The 21,687-nt window shown below is 31.4% G+C and overlaps 1 protein-coding gene across 1 annotated transcript in view; it reads right to left on the minus strand.

Annotated features, from left to right (window-relative positions):
- The window catches only part of LOC129219191 (voltage-dependent calcium channel subunit alpha-2/delta-3-like), a 284,460-nt gene that overhangs the window by 25,126 nt on the left and 237,647 nt on the right, over positions 1-21,687 (minus strand). The window contains exons 32-34 of the mRNA XM_054853519.1: positions 20,961-21,031; positions 3,008-3,083; positions 1,583-1,635 (exon numbers count right to left, since the gene is read on the minus strand). Coding sequence (XP_054709494.1) covers positions 1,583-1,635; positions 3,008-3,083; positions 20,961-21,031 — 200 coding nt within the window. The remainder of the gene's footprint in view (positions 1-1,582; positions 1,636-3,007; positions 3,084-20,960; positions 21,032-21,687) is intronic.

Genomic DNA, 21,687 nt, shown 5'->3' on the forward strand with positions numbered 1-21,687 from the left:
ATTAGATAATGCTTGACGAAAAATGTTTTCTTTTCCCTCATTTTTTTTCAATGAAGTATCATCCTTCAGAAATATGTAGGTTAAAATTGTTTGATAAAGATATTTGTGTTTTTCTATGCACAATAGCGATGTTTAGAAGACAAGAAGAAACACGTACACAAAAGTATTCCCATACAAGTTTAAAGTTATGATTTTACTTTAATTGGATTTATAACGGGGTATTTTGACAACTTGATTTGCCACCTGTTTCAGCTGCACACAGTCTATCTGTGAGAGTTGATGATAAAATAGAAAGTGAATCTTAGAAAAGAATATTAAACTTTGATTAAAAAAATACAAATGTGACAAACAATTTAAACTTATCAGCAATAAAAGCAAAAATCATTCATTCAAATGAATTTATAACAGCAAATAATTAGTTATCATTTAGTATCTCTATGGATTATTGGGCGTCGATGAAATACGAAGGAAAAAAATCAAAGACATAAAAGCGTAGATTCTTTTTTAGACGTATTGACTAGCATAAAAAACATAAAGGACTTAAACTTTGGAAATTTTCGCCACTGCTCTGACTACAATTATGAAGTCCAGGAGTCGAATGCGCCAAAACATATTTGTGAGCCAACTTTTGACCTAAGAGGGCATCACAAATTTGTAATTTATTTAAATGAAGTCAAAATCTTGAAAGGAAAAAAAACTCTGTTGAGTATTTTTTAAAATATTTGGATTTTTTCAGATGATTTTTTTTTTAAAACTATGACCACTTTACCTCAATCCAGGTTATAAATACATATTAAAAAAATAAAATTTTATAAGAGTATTTATATCATTTCCCCCTAAAAATGCAACGTGCTCTTTCTTAATACAATGTAAATTAGCAAAACAAAATTTGAATTTTTCAAAGAAATTCTTGTATTTATAATCAACTATATTGAAAAACCTGAATTTAATTATCATTTTACCCCACCGGACTCTACAAACTAACTAAATCTTCACCGCTGAAAAAAAAAGAAAAAAAACTAGCTTTAATAATTCAAGATTTAATTTTTTAGACACAATTACTGTACTTATAAAATGTAGTGCACACTTTATCAATAATCATAATTCCTTTAACTAAGCAAATTAATATATATAATAAGATTAAATAGATGAACGAAAATTTGAAAACATAAATATATATTACACTCTGGGATTCAAAATTAAATGCGCGTCGCATGCATAGTTTTATGATTGTATGACGCACAAATTATTTTATGTTTGAAAATTTAAATATAAAGTATAAATCTGTACTTCGGAGGGATACAACACTATGTCCATTTGTTTCTAAAATGACATTACAGAGTTAAAATCAGCTTTTCTCATATTTCCTAGAGGCATAGAGCACTATGTCCAAAACCAGTTATTAATTAATGGATATAGTGCATTTTAAAAGAACACCAAGTCCACTTTCACATAGAGGGATAGAACACCATGTGGTTAAAACTACGGTCCTGCAAAACTATGAAAATGGACACACTGTTGTATCCCTCCGAGGTACGAAAATTTAATTGCAAAGTTTAAAAGAACATCTGTCTATACTCACATTATTATCTTACTCCACAGCCAATAAATGATGTTACCAAGCTGACGAAATGGCTAAAAAAATGCATGTAAAAATTTTTTTTTTCTATGAGAAGTTGAAAAGCAAAATCGGGTAAAAAATTAACACTTCATAACTTTTCAAATTTTTAAACTCAATACAAAAATTCTCATTTTCTAATTTAGAAATTTAGAATTATGTGATAAATATAGCTGCTTTAAAACTTCAAGCGCTACTTCAACGTTACTAGAAAATAATGGGCAACTAATGTGCCCAATTTCTACCAGTAACAATCTCGTAAAAACAGGAAAGTTTTTCAGATAAAAGTCAGTAAGCTTCCTGACATTATCCTGGAATCTTTCAGCACTTGGAAATCATCCCGATAGAAGCCAATCTATCTGCTAAAAATTAGAAACCTTCAATGAAAACTTAGAAAGGTAATAGGTAGGTAACTTCCTACCTATTACCTACCTAAAACTTAAGGTAGGTAACTTCCTTAGTAATTATGTAGATACAACTTTTATACCTTAGTAAATCAGTATAGTTAATAATGTAGCAGTTTATTATAACAGAGTACTAAAATTAGTTTACCTTTGAAGAGTTGACTGGTTGAAAATAAAAACTAATACAACTTTGCATACATGTTCAAGTAAATATCCAGCTTTTTCAATTAATTTTTTTACATAAAATGCAAATTCTTAAGAATGAAATGTATGTAAAATATTCATATCTAATTCTGATATGAAAAAAAAGCATTTCACTCTACGTCCAATTATATTTTTGTTTAAGTACCGTCTCCTGTCAAAATTATATTAATGCTCGGTAAAAATGAATCTAGAAAGTAAAACATTTTAAATGATAGCTTAAATACATTCTTTCAATATAAAGAGCAGAAAATTATTATGGTTAACAGTTTTAAATGTCCGAAATTTTGAAATTGGTATTTTTCAGAAGGCAGCTTCTGTTAGATTTGTATTTACAAAATAAAGCGACAGCAAAATCCAAATAAAGCAGATGTTTCCAGTATTATTTAATGATACGTTAAGCGTGTTTTACTAAGCTATTTTTGTCGTATCTGTGCAGATACCCTTAAAATGACTAGTAATAGTCTCTTACGGTAAATTTAACCTAGTATGGAAAAATATTTTGAAAATAAAATTTGTCGTAATTACATTCATTAATTTTTAATAAAGACTTTTACAAGAATACGATCTTATGTAGGTTAGATAAGTTAATTGCGAAACGACTACAGCGATTTGAACATTTAATAAAGTCACAAACCAAAGAAACGAGTTGTAAACTTTAATCATCAATTTCTCATTTTGAGCTCTACTGCAGATACCACATCTGTGTTTCGCACGGCAGTGTAAATTTTCTAAAAAGTGCGAACATAAATTTACTGAATTATGAAAGAAAAAAAAATCTTACCGTTTTTAGAAACGAAGCTGGTCCTGACCGAATAATAGTGTCCACACATATTGCTTGATAATCATACATTCTAATCCTGAAACGGAACAACTAAAATTGTAAAATAGCACAGCAACAATTTTTTAATTCATACTAAGCATGAAGAAGCAGATTTGAGAAGAAAGTACTGGGTTTCTTTTCACATTATGGTTGAAAAATATTGTCTATCGGAAAATCAATCCAATTATTATTACAGAATTCTTTTTAATATGTATCGAAAATGAAAGACATGGCATGTCATTAAATTGATATCATAAATATTATGCATAATAATGTAATATTTCCACTTCTTAATTGTTTGTTTTAATGATGCAACGTCCCCATTGTTTATCACTTCATTAAGAAGTGATAAATAATGGGGCGGTGCATCACCAGAAATAAAAATATATACTAATGCTATAATATTAACTTATTTAATTTCATATTTAATTCAATATTACAGGAAGTTTCTTTACTGTAGATTTGCTGTGTGACTTCTTATGCAACATTCGGTGTTTTTGAGATTTTGTAAAAAGGTTTTAACCATGTAATTTTTTTTTTCATCAATGGGGCACATAAGAGCGAATCCGATACTCTGGTTTCAAACCAAGCAAGAGGTAAAACTTGTAAAACAAACCCTTAGATAAACAATTTCATTTTTTTTTACGATTTTTTAAACATTATAGCGAGAATTTCTCCATGAATCACCCTTTTCATCCACCCCTTCCACTTCAAATAAAAATAATGGCTATAAAACTGTCGAAAACTGAAAAAAAAAAAAAAAAAAAAAAAAATACTAGTGCCATCTCAAAAAGCGCGGGAAGATCGGTGATCATATTTGGATTTAGGGACCATTTCACATTAGAAGAATTCCCAAGAATGGTGTCAGTTAAAGGGTTTAAGTTTTTTTTTGTTTTTATTTTTCGCCACGTGTTATTACTTATGGCATTGCCAGTCAACTTTTTCAAAGCTGATACTAATAATGGTTCGAAAAATATATTTCAGAAAAAAATCATAATTAAAGGTCCCCTAAAAATATAAATTTTAGATCAACCTTTTTTGATTACTAATGAGTGTACATTTGGAAAAGTATATTTAAGTCTTTAGCATAAGATTCTAACAATATGTTAATATTTTTCGTTTTAATTTCTTCATTCACAGAATGCCAGTTTTGTTTATGCTAACGAATGTTTCCGGTGAAGGGGAATGATACCTTACAAAACGCTGAACCATTTTGTACGAGAAATTGCAAGGTGGTAAATTGTATCTTACGTGACATTTGTCACATTTTTTACTCGTATCACATATATTATTGTTTCAAAACTTTAAGGGGTTGAGAAGTAAATTGTTTTAAAGCAAGTTACTTGTTTCAAATAAAACAACTTGTTTCAATTTTTTTCTTATAAAAGTATAAGAAAAAAGAACGTCATGTTTCAAATTTTTCCGTCAAGCACATTGTCTGGTGACCTAAAAGCCTATGGGTAAACTAATGATATGACTTAGTTTCGTTTTAGTATTACCATTATATTACTATATTCAACATTTATGTAAAAATGAATTATTAAAAAAATATATATATTAATGTTTTAAAATGTTTAGTCTGTAGTCTCAATTTTATTAGTCAGCTTTCCTGAAACATTCCCGAGAATGCAGTAAATTCCGCCAAATCTAGTACAGAACAAGAAAAGAAAACCAAACGCTGAAAGCTTAATGTGGTTGGTATTCACTCTTCCGCGTGAATTGTGTTTTGCATTACGGAACAGAATAATATTCAGAAAAGTTGCGATGACCCGTAAAATCTTATAAAAGAGAAAGATTAGAGAAATTTTCTAAAAAAAAAAAAAAGGAAGAAAGAAAAGCGCATAGTAGTATAGGAGGAAAAGAAATACTTTCACTAAATGTGCGTTTTCATTTTTTGTCTTTGCGTGTAGAAATCAAACTTGCTTTCAGAAAGTCTGAATGCATATTTATGTGTATAATAATTTTCTATAACATATTTGTTTAGTTAGTTATAATCGGAGCTCCAACAATGTAAAATAAAGTACAGGGGGTTTGAAAAAGAACTCCTCGCCAATTTTGAAATGACATAACTGCACAACCGTGTGAGATAGAAATGTGAAACAAATTGTATGTTGCACCAGGACTCAGGAATTTTTTCTACTCCAGTTTTACAAGATAGTTCAAAAATTCAGAAAGAACTGTAGTCAAATATTTTTAAATTAGTGTATGAAAGTGCTACAGTGAACAGAGATCAAATTTCATTGTGATGTGTTCGATATACCCAGCTTTCACAGCAATAATCTGACCATTCGATTGCATAATATTGCAGCTAATATGAAAGGTAGCCATATCAAAACAATGGGTTTGATGTGCGCAATAAGAGTTGACTTATGTTGAATAAGCCCACTTTCATACACCAATTAAAAAAACATTTAACTACACCACTCTCTGATGTCAAATTTTTGGAAATTTTTTTTGAAAACCAAGGCATTAAAAAATCTAGATCTGCTGGTGCAACATACCACTTTTTCCTCCTTTTTTTCTCACTCGGTTTTGCTGTTATGTCGTTTCAAAATAGGAGGGGAGTTCTTTTTCAAACACCGTGTATTATCAGTGTACGACAATATAGTATGGCTATTATATGTTTCTTGCAATGTTTTTGCTACAGTGAAGAATAAGGGAACTGGGAACAATATACTCAGGCCCATCATTTCAGAAACTTCTAGAGGGGCTAAGAGCATACACTCAGTGAAAGTAATGATACGGTAATTATGACCACTTTTGGGTCATTTTATTATGAACTTTTTTTGTCTCTTAAAAAAAATATTTTAAGGAGCTTTTAGGACTCTTTGAGAATATATATTTTAAAAAAATCTTAATTAGGCTCTTTTGACGCGATGGTTACAACTACACTCTCAAAAATCACGAAAAATAAACATTTGAGATAATTCAGTCAATTATTCCATCTACAGGTAAGCTGCGCGTGTAGTTCTGCTCTATGGGCGCACGCGAACATACAGTAATCGCCCCTTTTTAAAATAAAGAAAAGAAAAAAATAGGTATCATTAAATCGTATGAGGGATTAGTCGGTAAATATTCCAAAATAGCTAGACGTAGAAAACTAGAAACCATGATATTCTGCAAGCATAACATTTAGTCTAAAAGTAGCTCTTACTTAGTTATCTAATATTTGGCAGATCAGTGCAAAACAGAGAGTCGGCTTGCGAAGAAACGAGCGTGAATTGAACATTCCTAAACTATTTAACTGTTTAGTATCAACCGTAACATTAACTCTGAAGTTTTCTGTCATGAGGAAAAAACATTTTACCTGCAACAGACTGCTTGGTTTTCAGTTTAATAAGATAAAATGTAACACTTCGACTCTTTCACTGAAATGTTGATGATAAGTTTAAGTTCAATTAAATTAATGAATTATCCAACGTTTTGATGCACAAAAAGTGCAAATTACTGCAGACACGTGTTTCGGTGTTACAAGGAACTTCTATTTCATGCAAAGAAATGCGAATTTCTGGATGAAAATTCATCCGAGGTAAGACAACACCGAAACACGTGTCTACAGTAATTTGCAATTTTTGTGCATCAAACGTTGGATTATTCATTCATTTAATTTTCAAGCACAAAGGTATTTATTCGTTATTTAAGGTTAATTGTTTTATTATTGATTCCAAATGGTGTAATGTGCAGCATATGATTGCTTAAACAGTTGAGTATATGGCAACATGTTTAATTTTTAATATGACGTTTTGAATAATTTAATGTAGAATATTTACCTCACTTTAACTTTGTCTTTCCAATTTTTCATGGACCCGTACAACGGTGTTACAACGGTTCATTTTTGCTCTTTTTTTCCCACTAGTAGAGGAAGACCGCCTAAATTGGACCCCTAAGAACAAGATGCCCGTGTCGCTAAATGTGAAGCAAAACAAAAATGAAAAAAAAAAAAAAAAAATATTTAAAGCCAAATTTAATTTGGAACCGCCATAGGTACTTACATGTTCTGTAAATATGACGATATTTTTTTAAAAATTATTTTTGACAAAGTTTCAAAAGTCCAATTTAGGAATATATGCGCCTATATTGAACCATGCACTTCCTAAATTGGACCGTAACAGTAAATGATACAATAACTTGCATTTGAACTGTACAGTCTTTTTACAGGATTTGCAATAGAACTTCCTTTGCTCTGGGCTAACTTGACGCAGTGTTGATGAACCCACTGATGGCATTCCATACACTAAATCATGCTTTGCACTTAATCTCTACGACAAACATTGCAATACCAGTTGTTTTGTGCGTATTTTTGCTCCTTCTTTTGTAGTTTTTTCTGTTCTGTGTTCTTTTTCTGTGACGATGACGTTAGAACGTTAGTCGAAGTAGGTTTCCTTCTTTTGCCTTCTATTTTTTATGCATAGGTAATATGCGTACCACCTTAACAAAATCATCAATAGAACCGACAATCATTACTTGATGAGAACTAACCACTGATGCCTCGGAACTTGTGTAAATTTTATCCGTACATTATTCTTGTGCATCTTGAACGGCTGACACCGAACATGTAACATGTTTACTTTGGTAATCTCATCTGGACTACAAACTACTGACTCGGATGTTGCAAAGTCAGTCATTAAAAAGATTTGCACTAGCAGGTCAAACTCCTGTTCTAGAGAATCCATTCACAGAATATTGACCAAGCAGGCAGTTTGTCCATAACAGTCGCATTACAGTTCTCTTACTTTATATTGGATAATGGACCTCATTGGATGTTCTCGCATCCACGTATCACAGGTTCGATTGAAATATGTGGACAGAGGCTTGAAAAAGGCCTGAAGGAGCTGTAAACGATGCTTAGTGTGTGCTGGAAGAGGAAGCAGTATTATACCGTAGTCGTTAGCCAAGTTTATAGCATAGCTCCATAATCATCATTCCTACAAACAGCTAGGGCTCGTTCCATTATTTTTCCCGCCTAAGAACGACATTTACCCTTTTAGACATCTTCTAAAACCAAGAATGATATAAATTAACGTAATTTGTAATTAATAAAGAAATCAGCTAAGAAAACAGTTAACGAGCACAAATTGCAGTCAATTTAAAAAAAAAATAATAAGGAATGTTATGTAACAAAATTGAAATTGAAGTTTCTGACTAACAAGAAAAGAAGAAAAAAAAATATGAGGTTGAAGTTTCTGAGCAACTTACGTAATGTAAGCCAGTGTGAATGCTTCACTAAGTCTTAATTTATATTTTAAGCTATCCTAAATGTGCATTTAAATGTCACCACTAAATTATTTTCAATAAAAAAAATTAAAGATTGCTTGAATTTCATGTTCTTAAACTGGACATCGTAATCCTTGTAATCAATAAAATAACCAGTCAACAAGCACAAATTTCAATCAAATCGAAAAACTATATCTAACAAAATTGAAATTAAAGCTCATTGGATAAACATCTAGTTAATGGGTGGCAGCTTTTAGAAAGTGTGCTTGAATAAAACAAAAAGTCAAAATGAATTTCCTGATTTAGTGTTAAAATATGCTCAAAATAATCCAAACTACGTTATTAAGTTACACCAATCACTTATTTTATAACGTGATAAGTAAAAAGGCTTCCTTAGTTACATATTCTTAAATTGGACCACCGGTCCAACATAGGAAAATTTTTTCGATCCCATAAAGGAAACCATGCCATTTTTTATTTATACCTTGTCAACAAGTTTCCCAATCGTGCATGTAAATACATTGCTGTAATCCCCATTAAATACTGTTTATAATACTATAAAAGCAGGTTTTTCAGTTCACAAATTTTAGTATTATTCCACTAGATACAAGTTCTCAAAATAAGATCGAACACGATTTTAACACAAATCACATCGTAGCTCAAGTTATTCAGATCGAAATGTTACAAATCTTCATCTTCAAAGGTTTCAGACACAAATCTTCGTATTTCCATTTCTCCGGTTGGCTGTCGCACAGAACTCTACTTTAAATTTTAAGCCCATGGTCCAATTTAACCAGTGGTCCAATATAGGCGGTCTTCCCCTAACTCGCTCACTGTGAAACTCCCTGTCAAGCAAAGACTAGAAATAAACGCGTATCAACTTGCCAATTTCTACTCTTATTCAAAAAAAAAAAAAAAAAGAAACACTATTGTCCCGAACATAAAATTATATCATGGGATTTGTTGAAAACACATTTGAACTTACCACAGAAATGTTATAACTGCCAAAATCATTTTGAATCAACATATGACTAATCTGATTTTCAAATATTTAGATTGTCTTCTATAACTGCTTGATTATGCAAACAATATTTTATCTAACTATTTATAGGCTGTTGAACCAAACTATAACCATAGACACACATTGCGAAACATATCGTTTAAAGTTCTCCTCTTGGGGAGATTTTTTAAAAATGGCGCTGGTCAAAACTACACCGTTGTCATAATTATCCCACTGGACTCAATATTTCATTGAAAGAAAATGTGCACAAACCAGGGGGAGGAGGAGCATAATTCCCCCTGTTGAGCTTCCGAAATAACAAGGTGTAAGTATACTAATAATTTCATTTATTTTATGCGATGAGAAAATTTAAAAGGAATTAATTCTCTTTCTCGCTGTTTTCCAGTTTTCATTCTTCGTGGATAATCAAGAATATTTTTTATTTGAAATGTTAAATCCTCATTTATTTTTTGGTTGCGTCTTGATACTTTTGCAAACGGAAAAATTAACTGTATGTTATGTTAGCATGAAATGTTTTATCCTAAAGTAGATGGTTACTTTTAAACCCTTGCTTGTGACGTTGCATGAGACGAGTTCGGATAAATAAAAGGTAAGTAATTTGTAAAGCAAAGGAACAAGCAAAAAAAATATATCAGAAGAAATATCTACGCTCCAAAGATCAAAATTCATCTTTTTATGTGGTAACTATAAGTTTTTCGTTTTTTTCTGCTTGAAAAAAAAAAGAACAAAATAACGACTTTATAGATTTTTAGTAGATAAATTGCTCAAAATTAGACAAAAATAAAAATAGCATTTTCCATGAAATTTTCTAAAATATTTCTTCAAGTTAAAAATGTAATTTTCACAAACTCATATCTTTTTTGTCTGTTAGTGTAACAAAAAGAGGAATTTTAAGCCAGTTCAAAAAATATAAAAGTGTTCTCGAAACTAATGTGAATAAGAAAAACTCAGAAATCTCAAAGTATACGTGAATATTGTCTTCTAAGTTTCTTCAGCTAGGTCAGTGATTCTTAATTAAGAGTCTAGTCATTAGTATGATCTTCTCATTTCAGTTCAAATAGCGGAGTTTTCATAAAAATGCTTCGAAATAAGCTAGTGTTATGTTGAAATGCTTGTCAACAGCAAAACTGCCATAGGGAAAGCATGACAGTCTGGTACTCGTAAAAACTACTTTTCTATTCTCTGCAGCAATGTTAAAAATAACGTTTTTATGCAAGATGACTTTTAAACAATTGCATTTTAAGGATCAATGTGTCATCATATGTACTAACCGCTTCAACCAGGTTGATTTAGCTGACCTCCCTGCTGCTTTAAAAAAATAATATTGTGTGTCTTCATCTGCAATGGCACGTATAATAAACGTGTTCTCAAACTTAATTATCTTCAAATTTGCATGCAAATATAAGACCAGCCACACACCAAAACAAATTTATTACCTCCGGAAGAAATTAAGATGCTTCGAAAAGAAAAGAAAATAAGCAAAAAGAAATAACGTCTGTATACACAACATGTTAGCTATTTCCACCTCCAATTTACGCTAAAATAAATTAACGACAAGGCAGGTTAAAGAAAAACAGCACAAAATAAATAAAAACATATAAAGAGAGAAAAAATTAATTCACATAAATAGGACTAAAGTGAAATTAAACTTAGAAGTGTAGTAAAAAACTGACATTTTTGAAAAAAAAAAGTTATAAAACAATTAAATTGTCATTCCTTTCGAAGGTGCTATATTTTTCTCCGTTTACGAAGTTTTTTTAAAAGTTAAACTGTTAACAAGCAGGGGTTTTAGTTCTATTCGTGAATAAAATACATGTAGTGATTGCTATACCGATACACGGTATTTCAAACTATTTTGCAATTTCGTAAAACCGGTGTTGACTGAAGTAAAATACCGGTATTTTCGGTATTAACTACAAATAATAAGTAACTTGAAAAATATTTAAGTAAAAACTAACTTATTAGATATCTACTGTTGGATCAGACAGTTGGGTCATTCCATACGAAATGAGCAAAATTCGCAAAAAAGTGGTGGCCGCATGGTAACAGATTTTTATGAAATTTGGTATACAGGTTCCTTTTATGCCTATATAAAAATATCTGAAATATTTTTGCTCAAAATTTTTTATTTGAATAGTTACATATGATTGAAAATTGGTCAAATTGAACAGCATTCTCATAAATGCTAAATGTTGCAATTTTGAAGGCTTGTATCTTATTAACTATTTAATGAAAACATAAAAGTTATGTGTTGTTGCAATCTATGGAGTAGGGTAATTAATCTGATATCAGTAAAATTTTCAAAGTTATTATAGTTAACTTTTAACCGAGTTTCAAAAACTGAAAATATTTCAATTTTCTCATAATTAAGCATTTTATTTTTTAATCTCAATCTTTGAGGAATGCATTAGCTTTGATGAAATTAATACCCAATAATGTGCTAAAACCCTAATTAAGGGAAATCTTTGAAGATGATGTTAATGTTGGGAAACAATCACTTCTCAAAGAGAAATTACAACTAGATATAAGTTTCTTAAAAAAAATACTACACACAATAAAAAAAGAAGAAGATAAAAGAATACATCAAAAACCAGTACGCAAGGGACCAAAATATTTCAAGTTGAGTTATTTCGAGGCAATTGGAGGAGATTTATCGATAATTATCTGCAGTAATACCGACCAGCTTGAGTTTTCAGTTACAGGAAATTAGTTCCTGGCTTAGTGACAATTCAATAGACGCATAATGTTTCTTACCATTATTAATTTTTTATTATAGCACTTGCTCATTCATTTTTTATTTGTTCGCAACAAATTTTCATAATTAATGTACTTTTACACAAAATTATGAAATGTGACAAAAAAAAATTACGCATATTTTGATACAGTAAACTTTGGATTATCTACGGAATTAGATGGCACAGTTGCCGCGAATAAAAATAAATGTGGATAAACCGCAAAAAAGTTGAAAGAATGGACTATTAAGGTAATAATTGTTCTTCCTCAAAAATGTGGCTGTATTGATAAATAATATTACTACAAACAGTGAAAATAAGTACATTAAATATGTTTCGTATTTTTGCACAAAAGAACTTTACATCAATACAGGACAAGTATATGTAAAATGAAGATAGCTCAAAAAACAATGTACAATAATAAAAAATAGTAAATAAATTTTTTAAAAAACTGAGTTTAAATTTAATTTTTCGGAAAAAAAACACTCATTGGTGTTTGCTTTTTGCTGCGAAAATACATGTTCCAGATTGTTAATTGACTCACTCCTGATTGTTGATTGACTCGCGGATAATCCGCTCGCGTATAATCGGGAGTTTACTACTGGTATTAATACCGCTGTTCCGCTATCATGTTTCAAAAAATACCTAAAACCGGTATTGTAATTTTGATCCAGTATTGCCATCACTAATAAAGCCCTATTAAAAATATTGAACCACATGTATTACGATAAAAGTTCAGGTATATGATTTATATATAAAGTTAATTTGTTATCTGAGGTATTGTTCTTCTAACCCTCTAATTTAATTTTAGAGAAAAACTTTAATACATCATGGATCACGTGTGTGACCAAAAAAATTGTCTTCGGTATTTTCTAGAGTTCATAATGGTAGAACATTTGTTGTAATGTTATTTCATAGTTTTTTCGAGAAAAAAAACTAATGATCAAAAAAGCTATGGCTTTTGAATTAATTTCACTAACAATGCGTATTTTTATTATTATTATTATTATTATTATTATTATTATTATTATTATTATTATTATTGTCGCGGTCTGTGTGCTCACAAGTATGACTGAAATCCAGAAATAAAGGTTTTTATTTCACAATCGATACTGAAATTAAAAAGAACCGACATTTTTTTTTTTTGCCTAAAATATGATGTTTTTACTTTATGTGACAAAAATATTTCAGTGTGCCAGAACCCCTTTTCGTGGAATCGTCCTGCAGTATCAGTATTGTTAACCGATTGGCAAAGTTTCAATGAAAAATAAATGCATGAATTATAATAAACGGAAGACCTTTTTCTTATAACTGGAGTTTCGAAAGTGATTATTTTTGGTATCCTAATTCAGTGGAGTTATTTACAATGATGTAACATACGTGAGAAAACAGTATAGCGAGATTTTAATCTTTCTTACAGATATTTAAGTGAGTGGGATTGCCCGCTGAGCGTCATTACTCTACCTTCCCCTAAACAGTTTTTGCGTTTATTCGGATTTGGCTCGGCAACATTTAAGGTTGATCTTTTAGTGCATACTACAATCAAACGTATTGCATTAAGAGTCAATGCGAGAGAATTTTTTTTTTTTTTTGATTATTTAAGGTTGTTATTTTGAGAGGCTTAAAAATATTTAGCATTCGCATCTGCGGGCAAAACTTTAAGATTTCACCTAAAAAAGCGATAACGCAAAATAGTTTGCGCATAAATAATAATGAAGTACACAATAACTGAATACAATTCTTTTCCAGAGAAAGAATGAAAAAGAAAAAACGCAATGAAACAATGGATATGATTGCAAGTCCTTCCAAAAAAACTGCGAATTATGCTGCTTTTCATTTCTTTACCGAATTGTTTCGATCTTCAACTCTTATTTTCGTTTGAAAGTTTAATGAGAAAAAAAAGGTGGGGGGGGGAGAAAAAGAGAAAACTTAAATAGTACTTTTCGCGAGAAAAGAACAGGCTTGGAAATGTTTTCGCTAAGTAATTTTTATTTACTCATTCTAACGTACCTTAACTAAACACTACCTAAAAAAATCTTATTATTTCCTCTCTTTTCTTTCCCAAAATTCAAACTAGCTGTTTATGGCTTTATTGAAGTCTAAAATAACCAAGTTGTTTAGACTCATTATCAAACTAAAAATGCTGTTTTGCATCACTGAGATTCTTAACCACTAAGCGCCACGTTGATTACTGTTTCAGTTGATAAAAAGTTTTATCCTGCTGATCATGTTTATTTTACAAGTAGTGGGAAATTTGCTTCTGGAAATAATAGTTTATGTGAAAGAATTTCGTTATAGCTCCATTCTTTAGGAAGTGTTGTACAAAAGTTTTAGGGAGAAAAAAAAGAATCTGTTCTAGTTTATTGTTATTCCGCTGGAAGACGTTTATTCGAAAATAATGACAGACATTCGCATATTCGGTGATAGATAAGTCTGTATCAGAATACGATGTCTATGTTTACTCGGCATTTTACAATAAAAAAAGACATATTTTTGCTTTCCTAAGAATTGTTTAGTGTAAAAGGAAGGAACACTTTTCACCGTAAAAAACCAGAAATACGGAGCAGGGGTGCCCATTCCATCCCCCCCCCCAAAGTTCAATGGCGCAAATCCCCCCGACCCAGTTTTTCTCAACCCTCTTTCCCTTTTTTATTTTTAGCTCTCATTTTTAATTTATTTCTGTTTTATTCTTTTTTTATTTATTTATTTGTCTCGAATTATATTTTACTATTATTATTTTATTAGAAAAGTTCTGACATGCATACGCACACACACACACACACACACACACACACACACACACGCACGCACACACACACACAAACTAAATAAATAAATGTAATAAAATATAAACAGAATAAAATAAATCAATAAATAAATTTAAAAAAAAAATCTCCCCCCCCCCAAAAAAAAATTTTTGATAGCGCATCTTAGGCCATACCCCCGTTCTGTGGGCACCCCTGATACGGAGTCTGACTAATTTTGAGGTAATGGAGTAGAACTTGCGAGTCGAGAGCAGAAGGTCTAAAATTCCAAGAATTGGGGCCGGAGTCTGTCATTTTCCCTTAATAAGTCCGCAGCTCAACCAGTTCTTGTGGAGTTGGAGTCAGACAGATTTTAGGATATAGGAATCAGAGTCGAAGGCAAGAAAATTCCCAAAGTTGGGGCCGGAGTCGTCTCATTTTCCCCTCTGACTCCACAGCTCTATAAAACACATTTATATCTTCGGCCGATTCAATGCATAGTTTTTTTTTCTTTTCGGACTACAGTATGTCGTCCAGTATAACTGCATCAAAAAAAAAAAAAAAAAAATCACGTGTTTTCTAATTAATATCTCAGAAAAACAGATTAACGAATATGAACGAAAGAGTTGACTACAAAGGATGAAAGTTTCAACCATGTGAGTAAAACTGCAATAGACCCATTCGACAGATTTCATTTATATCAGCAATTTTTGCATAAAAATAAAAAAGGAATGTATATCTTTTTCTATCTATCTATCTGTATATACAGGATGTTTTATATTGAATGGGACAGAAACTAAGCACACCAGTGAACGTTTATAATTATTTTACTTTAATGAATCAAACTTACAGTGAAAGTTTTGATGTATCCAAGTTTCTATAGATATTCTATTTGTAGCAATCCGGTCACATGACAAATATTTCTACGGTATTTTAGTTTAAGCAACATTAGGAATAGAGTATGCGTTGTCAATGATTCAAGTACTTCAGTTACTGGCTGCTTCCAGGTGTTGTCTCTATTTCTCCAGGACCTACAGGAGTAAGTCCTGTAGAAGTGGAGGCACAAACATTTGGTCTTTCACAAAATACCGCAGGAAGAAAATACAAGAGATCAGATACGGGGATTTCAGAGATCCAACACTACAATTGGCATGTGATTTGCCATACCACAGCGAATTTATAGATCGGGTAGACTATAGACCTACAACTGCTTTATTGACCGTTTGATGCAGTGGTTTTTCACGAAGTATCGTGTGAAAATATTTTTCATCGACAATCAACGATAATATTTTGGTGCATTTCAAAACGGCGTACGCTTTTTCATAATTTATGCACAAAATTATACATTATGGTATTGAAACATGCTTGTTTTAATCCTTTTTTTAAATAAATTTTTAATACCGATATTCCGATATCACGTTTCAAAAAATATCAACTACTGGTATTGCAATTTTGGTCAGATACTGCAATCACCAAGTACATGGCATAACTATTGACTGTATTGAAAAAATTTTTTCAAAGTAACGAACTTGTTCTGAACGGCTGAGATAGATATTGAGAACACAAATTTGAATGTCAGAACAACTAAAAATGTGCTGAATATTTTTACAGTGATGTAAATCAACGGAATTAAATTTATTTAATCACACGATAAAATCTTCCGTTTTAATTCTGTTCTTAACTTGGTTACCGCGATGGGTACTTTTTTAAACATATCTCCGGTAAAAAGTTTTCTTTCAAAATAAAATGGGAAAAACTATCTCTCGTCATTATTTTTATGGCACTTTCACATAAAAAGATAGTTAACTGTGCTGCATATCTAACAAGGTGACATGCTCTAGCAGTAATCAGAAAAGCTATTAGTAAAAAACATACTGGCTGCGTGCTCACAATAGTTTATAATGGCATTCAAATTATTATGTTTAAGAATTTATTACTATTGAGTATCCAGACGCTGAGTGTAAATTAGCCTAAGATAAGGTGAAGCAAGCTCGTTTCACAGTTTTGTTTCTTTCAATGGTCGGAAGTAGCGCGCTACAAGTAGCGACGCTACCGTGGTAGCTAGCAACATTTTTTAGTCGTCCGTAGTGTAGTGCGTATTTAAGGAAAAAGTACCGTATCGAGTAGTTCGATACAAAAAAAATAGAAGTTTGTTGTGATTTCTGGAAGTTACTTTTAAATTAAGTTTAGGGAAAAAAAGCATTTTATCAGTAGCGTAAGAAAAGGGATGATGTCCAGATCGAGACCCCTAGCTTGAAGTTCAAAATAATTTACAGTCTACAAAATATAACCTTCTATGGAATTAATTCCAATATAGAAAGTTTCAGTTTTCTCCTCTGTTTGAAAGATGTTTTCCTCATCTAATTAATTTTATGTTTTTATATGGATATGTAAAATTTAAACCTAATCATGACTGCTTCTTACATTTTTCAAATAGCCGAACTGTAAAAATTTGTATCTTTCAACTTTTTAATCCGTTTTACAGCGAATATTCGTAAAAATGGTTTGGAAAAAAAAAAAAAACAAAGATAGAAATGGTAGTTCTAAGTAATATTTTATGTTCAAATGATCTAGTTTATTAATCTGAGCACCATTTCGAATTTTTTCGTTCAATCCTCGAACGGTGTGTGTATAATTTTTATTTATGTATTTTTTTAAAACTGGCGAAGAAGCAACTACATTTCAAAAATAATTTGTAGTCGCTACATTTAAAAGAAAGTAGTCGTAGTTAACTACATTCAGAATAAATAGTTGCAGGTAGCTACAAAAAAAAAAAAAAAATGTGGTTTTTCCAACTACTGGTTTCTTTACAGCAAATGTAAATGTTCCTCTGAGATGTTGTCTAATGTATCTAAACAGTTATTTTTTTTTGGCAAATACTCTCTAATGATTCTAAACAGTTTCGAAATCCTTATAGTTAATTTAGAATTCTTATTAGATAACTGAAATTCCTGGCACTAATGCTCTAATTGTTTTAAATTTAGTACATTTTATTATCCACAAAGCTGAATGATGTCTGTATTTCTCAAAGTTTTACACATGAATTTAGGAATACTATTTTAAAAAATGTGTGAGAAGTTAAAAACAAAAATAAATAAATAAAATGCGTTTTATAAATTCATAGATGTAGTAACATGCGATTTTAGCATTTGCTGAAAAAGAATTACTTTTATCCTTTTACTATAATTCGTAAAACAAACAAATAACTACAAATAAATTTTTAGAAATAAATAAATAGTTTTGGTAATAAATAATTTTGAAAAAAAAATTATTTATGTATGAATTGACAATTTGACAGATAAGCGATAAATGCAGCGTTATTTAATTACACTTTTTAGGATTGAGTAGCATTGCGTCTAGATTTTGTTTCTTTTGCGGTAATGTGTAGTAGCTTTCTTTTTTTCTTTCATGATGAAGTAAAGTCAAAAAAACAACAAAAAAAAAATCTCGTTAAACTCAACCACTGTGCGTATATTTTAAGAGATGATTAATTAAGAAAGATTAGTTCAAAACGCATGTTAATGCATAACCTTTTTAAACATCACAGGAACTTATAACTGCTATTTTTCTCATTCATCATTACTTAACTCCGTGATTAAACCGCGTTTTATCAAAGTTCATCAAATGAAAAGTAAGCAAGTTGAAGGAAAGATAACACCATTAATAAAATTAAAAGAAGATACCATGTGTATTTAAAACATAGGTTTCATCCTTTCTGCAGCAGGCTACAGCTAATGCTGTAAAAAGATCGTGGTTGATTCTTGAGGAAGTCCTGCACAGTGTCGTTCACTTAATCGACTGAGTGCAAACATTACTCATGTAGTGCTCTCTTAAGTGCCCTCTGAAAGGGGGGGGGGGGTTTGAAGGGTGACAAATCTGGATCGGTTTTGGCAGCTCCGATAGCATTTTGCCACTCTTCCAAAAAAAAAAAAAAAGGAGACCAAATGTTTACACCAGTTGGACCTAAAGAACGCTCGCAACTGAATGTCACCATTCGCCAATAGATATCCGCAATGCAATCCTTCCGCAATCTTAAATCATGCTCCCACACGTTGTTCAGACTAGAACCCCTATAGCTGGAGAGGCCGACGCATCCGCCATGCGGGAGCTAGCGTACTTATCGCATAACAGGGAAATACAGAATAAAAGACATTCCGTAGAACACTGCAACATGTTAGCAAAGGTTACAGAGCATTAAAAAGTTATTATAGTAAAGTCATGAGAAATTAACTGATATTAACCTCACAAAGCGAGCTCCATTTCCAGGCTGCCAGTCACTTAGTCGGCTATTTAATTATCAATGCCTTTTTCCTTTCTGCATCTGCTAGAAATCTGAAGAGCTGAAATCCTTTTTTGGAGCTGTTTGTACAATTAACAGCCGAACAACCAACCATTTGACCCAATTTAACATATGCTAAAGAAATGTAAACATCAGCAGCAATGCTGTAGCTGCGAAGCACTGGATCAAGCTTGCTCCAAAATGGCGTATGAGTCGACTCCTCCACTACAGAGGCCTCAGTTTGGACTAGTGTAGCACGACTTGACTTTCTATCAATTTTGTCTCACGACGCTCAGGTTTTAGTGTTGAGCACTGTATGCGGAGCATACTCACTACATAACTTAATTTCCTTTTTCTGTACGGCGATGTCATAATTGCAGTCATTCTGACGCAATTGCACGTGTCTACTTTTTAATTGGGAACGCATATAAATGAACAAAGCGCTGTTTAAATGTGAAATTAAATGCTTATCTAAAATATTTGCTCAAATTAAAAAAAAAAATATCTAAACATAAAACAGAATATCTTGATTTTATTAAGAAGATTAAACTTTAAAAAAAATGATGGTTTCCAGGTACTACCAATGATTTTTTTAAATACATAAAACAAAATAATAAATAAAAATAAAATAAAATAAATAAGTACAACTTTTAACAAATTGCTGTCATTTAGAATGGTTAGTAGAACACCACATTATTATTGCCTTTATGTCTCATTAAGAAAAAGGACGCGGTATCTAATAACATATGTAAATGATACATCTATTGCATTATCTTTTAATAATTTAGGAATAGCATGCATAAATTTGAAATAATAATACCCATACCTTACCTGTTCCACTAGCATGATATTTCGATGATAACCCTTCAAGGAGCAATATGGGATGTATATGTCCCCTAAGTTCAAGTTTATTTTATAAATTGTCAAGTACAAATAATTTGTAAATTATATTTTTTCGTGTTATTAATAGATCATGTTCTAAATATTAGCAGAAAGAAAAGAAAAAGTAGTTATTAAAAAAGTTACTGTAATGTTTTTTCTTTTTTTGTTTGTTGAACACACCGCAAACTTCAATATTCTACTTCAGAGCTTATGGTCCTCAAAGAGTTACAAATACTCATTGAACACTAATGCCAAGAGGTTTATTTATAAAGTATAGTCTAATGCAGTGATCGCCAAACTTAAGAAGCTTCTGAGCTACCATACGGTATTAAACAGTACGTTACCACCCCTAAGCCAGGGCAAAAGCAGAACTACATGCACTATACCGACTGCCTTGTTATCTCATCCAGAGACTGCAGCTTCGTCCTTGTTATGAACCCATCAGTCTGGAATAGGGAGTAACCGATCTGGATACAGATGCGTTTCATTGAAGCTGAGAGTGCCAACAAACTGGAAGATAAAGTAAATTTATCTTCCAAGCGAGAGTCCGCAGACATGGTGTGATTCTGATTTGCCTTCGATTTTCGAGTTGAACTGCACCATGTCTGGCGACTCTCTTGAGATAAATTTACTCTATCTACCAGTTTGTTGGCACTCAGCTTCAATGAAATGACATTTGACTCCAGCTCGGTTATTTCCTATTCCAGACTGATGAATCCATAACAAAGACGAAACTGCAGCCTCTGGATGGGATTACTGAGCTGTCGGTATATTGTATCTACCATACGGTGTTTAAATTCAACTGAGAGCTACTAGCCAAAACAACTACCAACTTTTAAAGAAGATCTTACATTTGTTAATTGCCTATCGACTCAAATTTCTAGTAAACATTAAATCAGTTTTAGTTCAACCAAGGTTAGCCAACCGGGGCGTAAAGCGATCTCTCGAAAATGGCCCAGAAAGTTACGTGTAGCTCGAGATCAACCGTTTGGCGATCACTGATCTAATACAAAAGAACACATTTTATGGTTTGAGAACTTACCTTCTTGTTAGGTTCTGTTCGACCAAGGATTCAAAAAATGCGGGATCGATTTCTCCAAAAAATTTCCCCGTCTGTTAAATAAATAAGAAAGTTTCAGATGACTACTAACTTAAAATTCTAAGTAAATTTGAAAGAAATGATAAATCTATTGTTTCAACCAAATTTTTTAGGAATTTTTATTTTTCAAACAACTATTATTGATCGCAAGATTTTGATTTCAATATCCTTTCATTTTGCATGCATTACCCAGCAAGTTTTATTTTGATTCACATTTTCAGTTGGTATATTTTTCTATCTCCGCAGACATTTCTTTTTATCTTATTTAAAGCATTTATCTTTAAAGCTGATAAATGTTAATATAAGTTGATTTGTCAGAAATGAGATTGAAGAACTTATGCTCAAATAGTTTTACAATTCAGGTAATTTATAAGAAATACTACAACTGACTGCTTACCTAGTTGTAACACCCAGTACGATAAAGAGCTTAAATTGTAATTATGAAATGAAACTTAACTCCCATAAACTGTAAATTCATTTCCTCTAAATCTATCGACTTTTGACCGGTATACAATATTAAATCGCATGCGTTTTAACTAATATTTAAAGTAGTGGCTTCAATGGAATTTCTTCACTGAAGATTAGCGTTAGTAAAAATTATACGTGTTTTTTAATAATAGTGATGCTAGTGGGAAGAGTGCAAATTTATTCTTGCTGAACAATTGAGTGC

This window comes from Uloborus diversus, chromosome 3, assembly GCF_026930045.1.
Source record: "Uloborus diversus isolate 005 chromosome 3, Udiv.v.3.1, whole genome shotgun sequence".
Lineage (NCBI taxonomy): Eukaryota > Metazoa > Arthropoda > Arachnida > Araneae > Uloboridae > Uloborus > Uloborus diversus.